Genomic DNA, 8,718 nt, shown 5'->3' with positions numbered 1-8,718 from the left:
TGAAACTCTTCCTCTGATTAAACTGTTTTTAATACTGTTCACCTTATTCATCGTAGCTTATGATGACCTGGTGGTGCCCTTACGAAAAAACTGTCCAGAAGCCATGGATATTTCCAATAAAGCAGGAGTGACTCCTCATGACCTGCTGCAGTGGATGAAGCCCGAGCAGGTGCTGTGAAAATGAAGAGTCTCTCTAAATTTATATTAAGAATATTTGTGACCCTGGGCCACAGAACCAGTTATAAGGGTCAGTTTTTTGAATCAGATTTATATATCCTCTGAAAGCTGAATAAATATGCTTTACATTGTTGGTTTGGCTGATATACAACTATTTAAAAAAATCAAAATACTGAGAAAATCGCTTTTAAAGTTGTCCACATAAAGTTCTTAGCATTGCATATTACTAATCAAAAATTGTTTCGATATGTTTACGGTAGGACATTTACAAAATATATTCATGGAACATGATCTTTACTTAATATCCAAATGATTTTTGGCATAAAAGAAAATGTACGATGTATTGTTGGCTATTGCTACAAATATACCCATGATACTTGAGACTAGACATTTAGTTTTGTGGTCCAGGGTCACATTTTAAAGTGACTGTGCTTTCATGTTTACTTATGTATCTTGAAATTCACAATATGTTCCATATTTATTTAATTGAAACAGGGGAACGTCAAAAATGAATCCTCGTGTGTTGATCCAGAGCAACAGTGGAGAGAGAAGCTGTTAGGTGAATGTCAGGAGGAGTTTTTTGAGACATTCGGGCAGTATGATGGTAAGCTAACATTCTGCATTATTACTATTATATTTTTGGAATAGTTGGTTATTTAAAACATTGTTGTCCACTCCATTCTAAGAAATACATAGATGGATCAAGTAAAGAAAGGGAAAATGTTTTTACATTTTTTTTTGTTTTTTTATTTTTTAGAAATGTACTCTATGTGTTCATGTTGGTTTAAAACAAAAACTTTTATAATTTTCTGCTTAGAAGTTTTAATTTCTGAAAATTTCATGTGGTGTAACCAATTTTAAAATACATATTTTCATTATACACTACCAGTTAAAAGTTTCTGAACTGTAAGATTTACTGTTTTTTTTTATGTTTCTTTTAAAGTCTTTTCTTCTCACCAAGCTTACATTTATTTGATCCAAAGTACAGCAAAAACAGTACAATTCTGAAATATTTACTATTTAAAATAACTGTCTTCTATTTGAATATATTTTAAAAATGTAATTTATTCCTGTGATTTCAAAGCTAAATTTATTCATTATTCCAGTTTTCAGTGTTACATAATCCTTCATAAATCATACCAATATGCTGGTTATAATGTTACAAATATTTTCTATTTTAGATAAATGTTCTTCTGAACTTTCTATTAAAAAAAAATCTACTCAGCTGTATAATAAATGTGTTTTTGAGCAGCGAATCAGCATATTACAATGATTTCTGAAGGATCATGTGACTGGAGTAATGATGCTAAAAATTCAGCTTTGAAATCAAAGGAATAAATTACATTTTAAAATACATTCAAATAGAAAACAGTTATTATAAATAGTAAGAATATTTCAAAATTGTACTTTTTTGCTGTACTTTGAATCAAATAAATGCAGGCTTGGTGAGCAGAAGAGACTTTAAAAGAAACATTAAAAAACATAAAAAATCTTACTGTTCAGTAATGTTTGATTGGTAGTGTACCTTGAATTCATGTGAGTGTACGTGATCAAAAATTATTAAGCAGTGAAGCAGTTTTAATAATTGTTTTTCTAAGAAACAGTGATAAACAATTTTGCCAAAGCACTAAAATTACTCTTTTAGTGAAGCTGTTTTTCTTCATTATGCTTCTTAACCATGATATCTTTCTCTTTATGCCCCCACAATATATAAGATAATAAACAATCCTATATATAAACTATATTATTGATATTAAAATCTATAAAATAAAATTTAATACAGAACTTAGAAAACATGCTTATTGTAGACGAGGTGTATTCAAGTCAATGTATGTATAAATTACATTTTTAATTTATTTTTTAATAAAACTAAAATACATTTTTAAAAATGTTAACTATTTAACCCGTGTGCGACCTTACTGACATTTTTGTCCATTTCAGTTTTGTTTTTTGTTATTGGTAGAGTTGGGGTACTCGGACTTGTGCTCGGACTCGAGTCCGGTCTCTCGTTCAATTTTTAGCGGACTCGGACTTGTCACGGACTCGGATGCGTTTTGACTCGGACCTGACTCGCCTTCCAGCTTTTTGGACTCGGGAATAATTGCCGAGTCCAGGGACAGTTGACGGAAATTTTACTGACTCGCATTATTACGAAAGTGACATTCAGTATTTGCACGTGTTTAAAAGTCTTGCCAGAACTTGAAAGCCTGCTGGTTTCTTTGCATACACAAACACCCAATGTGTGCTCACCGAAAGCGCCTCTCAGTCAGCGTGCAAATGCTGAATTAAGTTTACTTTTGGATGTTATTGCTACACATATACACGAAAAGTAGTGTCAAAATGCACCGTCTTGGAGAGTATTCATGCAAATGCGGTCGGTTTTGTCTTGTGAGTGAATTTAAACAGTTGGGAGAAATATAGATGTGTCACAATATATGATCGGTGCATCCGGTCTTAAAGCGACAGCAATGTAAACCTGCTGCAGCAGACTGCGTCATATTAAATTTGCCTATTTTATCTCACAATTCAGAAATTTTTTTTTTTATATGTTGTATTTCAGACTTTATAACTCAAATTAACTCAAGAGTTTTCTGAGGGGAAAAATGTCAGAAGTGTGGGATTTAAACTCATGATTTTGAGCTGAGGTGAAAAGGGAGAATGTCATTTCTTATCAAAATTGTGAAATATAATTTTGGAATTGTGAAAATAAAGTCAGAATTTTGAAATATAAACTCAAATTTACTTTTTTTACTCTTTTATTCCATGGCCTCCATAGACTGCTACTTAAAAACTGTCACCTTACAGCCTCATTTTCATCCAAGAAAAAAAATAATCAAAATGCCATCTACCTTGTCTAAGGTCTTAACATTCATCATATAAAACGCAAAACAGCCAAAATCAGAGATAAGAGGTGAATTTTCTGCTCCTCAGGTCTCATTCACTAAGCCTCCTACCCACCCCGTTGAATTTATACATTACCTATATAACAGCAAATAAAGTCAAGTCCTGCCCTATAATTTTTCACATTCTAAAAGCTGTTTCACTCTTGAAATATGTCACAATACATAAGTTATAACTTCTGTTACATGACTTTAAAGTTTGCTGAGCAGGACACTGTCATTGCCTTATTCTAGTTGTAAAGGTTAAAACAAGGTTAAGATACTGACAAACAGTAGTGTTCAGTTGGACTCGGACTCGACTCGGACTCGACCCATTGGGACTCGGACTTGAGTCCGACTCGCCCCATTTTGGACTCGGACTCGACTCGGACTTGAATGGCTAAAGACTCGGACTCGACTTAGGTGGACTCGACCCAACACTAGTTATTAGTGTGCCTGTGTTAATGCCAACTGCATAAAGTTTGGCTCAGGTGTTTATTTTTGTTTAAATTTTAATATTTCACCCTCATTTCCTTAAAAAAAAATCTATTTTACCCTCCGTACAAAAAATACTCACAATCAGGACCTTAAGGACAAAATTGTACAAATTGAAATTCATTTTATCGGTAAGGCTTCAAATTTTACATTTGTACCATTTTTTTTTTTTACTAGATTGTGCCATTTTTTTTTTCAAATTTGGCATATACATTTTTTTTTTTAATCGAACACTACAAGTATAAATATAAACAAATATAAATGCCTCAAAATTAATGTTGTTGTTCTTCACTGACACACCCAAGAATCTAATAAGCAAAGAAAAAAAATCTGCTTAGCATTTAGTATATGGAAATTAACTACTATTTTTCATTTTTTTCATAAAAAACACCTGTGGCATTATGCAAACAAACCAGCATTTAAAGGGTTACAATTCCGAAAATTAATCAATGTTTTGGATAGAACAGATGCTGGTTAAAAAAATCAACTTCAGTGAAAGTGGAAAAAAATATTAATAAATCATATTTTATGACAGTTTTTTGACATGGACATTTTTGTCCATTTTGTGTAAAAAAAAAATTTATGCACAAGGGTTAATTACTTGTTTATTTATCTTTTATTTTTTAATGAGTCCCATTGACCATTATGTATTATGTAGTCTCATGTATTCAGACCCTTGACTACAGCATGCTGTGCAAAGCCACCCAATCAAATTTAAACTTGCCAGATCATTAAGGAAACAATATGTATCAGACAGTAAGTGAACAGACTGGTCTGCAGGTGTACCGTACAAACCTGAGGCTACAGTATATTGTATGAATATGTCCTGTTTGCTTCAGGTGACTTTTTATGGGATGAAAAAGACGAGGAAGACTTCGGAAACTGGGCGGATCGGATCAGACGGGAGTATTTCACCAAGCAACGGGCCAAAGAACAGAGAGAAGCGTCTTCTTCGGGTCAGAAGAAGTCAAAGCGGCATAAGAAGACGGAGGAAGATGAGAAGAGTAGTAAAGAGCTGAGAGCCAGGCTGGAGCGGGAGCATGAGGAGTATCTGCAGCGTGCAGCTCGTAAGGAAGAGGAGACGCGACGGGGCAGGAAGAGGCGCTATGAGGAGCGCTGTGCAGCCACTTTTCACAGCTCCTCGAGCAAGGAGCCTGAAGGGCTGCTGGGATACGACGACATCCCTTGGCCCGCTCCCCGCGGTTCGCTGGAGGAAATGGTGGCCGTTATGTTGCACGGCGCTGATCGATCTGATTTGACTGCTTTTCGGAAGTTGCTCCGTCGCCAGCAGGCTCTCTGGCACCCGGACAAGTTTTTTCAGCGCTGTGGAGGCCGTCTGCAGGAGACTGATAGGCAGAAGATCCTTGACACCGTCACAGGCCTCTCACAGGAGCTCAACAGACTTGCACAAAGCCTCAGATGACGTAGAGTTCTCTGATCTGAGCTCCTCGTTGAACGGTTTAAGTCAGTTTCATTTTTAAGCTGTTATGTGATTAGGAAACCTTTTGAACAATTAAATTAAAAGAGTAGTTCACTTTCAGAACAAAAATGTACAGATAATGTACTCACCCCCTTCTCATCCAAGGTGTTCATGTCTTTCTTTCTTCAGTCGTGAGGAAATTTAGTTTTTTCAGGAAAACATTTCAAGATTTGTTTCCATATAATGGACTTCTATGGTGCCTCCGAGTTTGAACTTCCAAAATGCAGTTTAAAATGGCTCTAAACGATCACAGTCGAGGAAAAAAAGTGTCTTATCTAGCAAAACGATTGGTTATTTTCTTAAAAGAATTACAATTTATATACTTTTTAACCTCAAATGCTCCTCTTGTCTAGCTCTGTGTGTACTCTGTGTAGAGATTAAAAAGTACATAAATTGTAAATGTTTTTAGAAAATAACCATGGCACCATAGAAGTCCATTATATGGAGAGAAATCTTTAAATGTTTTCCTCAAAAAACATAATTTCTTTACGACTGAAAAAAGAAAGACATGAACATCTTGGATGACAAGGGGCTGAGTACATTATCTGTCAATTTTTGTTCTGAAAGTGAACTACTCCTTTAAAAAATCAATTCTGTCTCAGTTTAATGACATAGTTGCTTCATTGAAATAAGAGGGACAAAGGAACAATGTTCTCTGCATTCATTTATTACTTGAACAATATTTTTTTGAATATCATGCCTGACGATGTAAAACAAATCCAAACTAATCTCATGGCAAAAACGTGCCTGTGGGAACTTTTTCGCAAGATGCAAAATATGTACCAGCATGTACATTTCGTGACATGTTCGATGTGAAATGTCCACTGAGTAGCGCTTAAAGAGTGTTTGTTTTTTTCTGACTTGAAATGTCCATTGAGTGGTACTGTAACTTTAATGGTTCGTGATGTTTGAAAAAAATTTACCATCTGCACTACACCTAAGCCTACCCGATAGTATGAACAAAAGCCAGTATGATGTATAAACGTAATCGCAAGCATGACGTTTTAGCTTGTTTTCCGTTCTCTCATTTTTCATCTCTTTCATCGCGCGATTCATGTATTTCACGGGATTCGTACCCAAGGATTCCGCATCCTAAGTCCAATTCCGTGCCGGCTGAACTACCGAGCAAGCTTGTTACGTCCAGAAAGTAAAACATATGTGGAGATGTGATCATAACTGTGTATGATTACAAGTGCTTGCTGTTTTACAGCCTCTAGTGTTCATTTGTGTTGGAAACTGCAGTGATATTTATACATTCTTTATGGTACATATTTTGCATCTTGTGAAAAAGTTCCCACAGGTATGTTTTTTGTCATGCGATCAGGTAGCACAAATCTTAACCAAAATCTTCATCATTTAAAGTGTCACAAAAAAACAACTTAATTTTAATATTAAACGGTTAATTTTCTTAAACATGCAAAACACTATTTTTTTTGTTTGTTTCTACTACAGAAAAAACACTGATGAAAATTAGATTGGCATAAATTTAGGGCTCCCTGTAATTATTTTATTTCCCCTTTCTTCTCATAATCCATTTGGTTAACTTGCCAAAAAATAATAACTTTAACTTCTGACATTTAATTGTTTAACATTTTATTCAAACATTTTTAACCATTAAAATCCTTAGTTTACAAATGAGAATTTCACAAATGAAATGAGTGCCCAGTCCCAGTTTTAACTGGAAATTAACATTTATTTATTTATTTATTTATTTATTTACCTATTTCAGGTAAATGGCAACATTTTTTTGTTTTGTTTTTGCTTTCATTTTGTTTTAACTTTTATGCAAAACACTAAAAAACACTGTGTGTGTATATAAAGTGTGTGTGTATATATATATATGTGACCCTGGACCACAAAACCAGTCTTAAGTCGCTGGGGTATATTTGTAGCAATAGCCAAAAATAAATTGCATGGGTAAAAATTTTTGATTTTTCTTTTATGCCAAAAATCATTAAGAAATTAAGTAAAGTTCATGTTCCATGAAGATTTTTTGTAAAATTTCTACTGTAAACATATCAAAATGTAATTTTTGATTTGTAATATGCATTGTTAAGAACCTAATTTGGACAACTTTAAAGGTGATTTTCTCAGTCTTTTTGATTTTTTTGCATCCTCAGATTTCTGATTTCAAATAGATGTATCTCAGCCAAATATTGTCCTATCATAACAAACCATACATCAATAGAAAGCTTGTTTATTGAGCTTTCATATGATGTATAAATCTCAGTTTTGTCAAATTTAACCTTATGACTGGTTTTGTCGTCCAGGGTCACATATATATATATATATATATATATATATATATATATATATATATACACACACACAGTGTGTGCATGATTATTAGGCACATTTATTATTCTGGTCATTTTTTTTCAAGCACATTTTGCCAATTTCAAACCACTTCAATCTTAATAACTATGATTAATTTTGTATTTAATCATGTTTAAGTGATATACAGGGTGGGCCATATATATTTATATCTTTGGGGTCATCTGAAGGCAGTTGTCTATGGTGTGAAGATACGAGATGTGCAGCACCTGAAATTACGGATACTGGAAGCCTGTGCTGGCATTTCTCCTGCGGTGTTGCTATCAGTGTGTGAAGAGTGGGAGAAGAGGGTTGCATTGACAATCCAACACAATGGGCAGCACATTGAACACATTTTATAAGTGGTCAGTAACTTGTAAATAACTCATGAAAGAATAAAGTTACCAAGCACACCATTGTTTTTCTTGTGAAATTCCCAATAAGTTTGATGTGTCAAATGACCCTCTTCCTATTGAAAAAACAAAAGTTGGATCCAAGATGGCTGACTTCAAAATGGCCACCATGGTCACCACCCATCTTGAAAAGTTTGCCCCCTCACATATACTAATGTGCCACAAACAGGACGTTAATATCACCAACCATTCCCATTTTATTAAGGTGTATCCATATAAATGGCCCACCCTGTATAATTGTCCATGAAGGCTGGAAGTTAAAAAAAAATCCTTACATTCAGGTAAGCATAACTATTAGGCACATTTTCTTTTACTGATAAAATTAGCTAAAAAACGGAATTTAAAAATTATTAAATGCTACATGAAGTTCTACGTACTAGAATTTGCAGAGTTAAGGCATGACCATTGGACAGCGAAATGCTTATTGGGTCAGCAAGGTCGGGAGAAGAGAAGACACATGTTAACTGCAAAAGAATTAAGAATTAAGTTGAAGAATTAGGTGTAAACATTTTCCAGAACTGCAACCTAACTGGAGTCTCCAGAAGTGCAATATGTGAGGTTCTCAGAGACTTTGCTAGGGTAAAAAAATCCTAAAAAATGACCCTCACTTATATATGTCTCTGTTTCTACTTCTGTATGTTCTATGTGCTATTCATTTTAACGTTCATGCTACTCTGGATATATTCATCTCCGCTTTATGATTGGTTCACAAATCTGTTTTGTTAGCTAAACCATTATGACCTGAAAACGCTTTCAATCAAGATTTTAAGTAAACATAATGAATTTTTCATCTTAATATGTGTCTTTATAAAATATCATTTCTATAGTTATTATTTTGTATTATTATTAAGTGATTAGGGCTGGGTCACATTCATCAATCCTGTGAGGTGTTATACTGCATGTAGTTTAAAGAAACATTACTTTTGGGTGCACTTTTTCATTACATTTTGGCCTTTTTTCT

At 34.1% G+C, this 8,718-nt stretch overlaps 1 protein-coding gene across 1 annotated transcript in view; it reads left to right on the top strand.

The window, feature by feature from the left end:
- nfkbil1 (nuclear factor of kappa light polypeptide gene enhancer in B-cells inhibitor-like 1) overlaps positions 1–6,837 on the top strand; it is a 9,587-nt gene extending 2,750 nt beyond the window's left edge. The window contains exons 2-4 of the mRNA XM_073829301.1: positions 57–169; positions 673–781; positions 4,391–6,837. Coding sequence (XP_073685402.1) covers positions 57–169; positions 673–781; positions 4,391–4,974 — 806 coding nt within the window. The 3' untranslated portion in view covers positions 4,975–6,837. The remainder of the gene's footprint in view (positions 1–56; positions 170–672; positions 782–4,390) is intronic.
- The last annotated feature ends 1,881 nt before the right edge of the window (positions 6,838–8,718 follow it).

The sequence above is a fragment of the Garra rufa genome, chromosome 23 (assembly GCF_049309525.1).
Source record: "Garra rufa chromosome 23, GarRuf1.0, whole genome shotgun sequence".
Taxonomy (NCBI): Eukaryota; Metazoa; Chordata; class Actinopteri; order Cypriniformes; family Cyprinidae; genus Garra; species Garra rufa.
The sequence above is the reverse complement of the archived record's forward strand: the minus strand, read 5'-3'. Positions and strand labels throughout refer to the sequence as shown.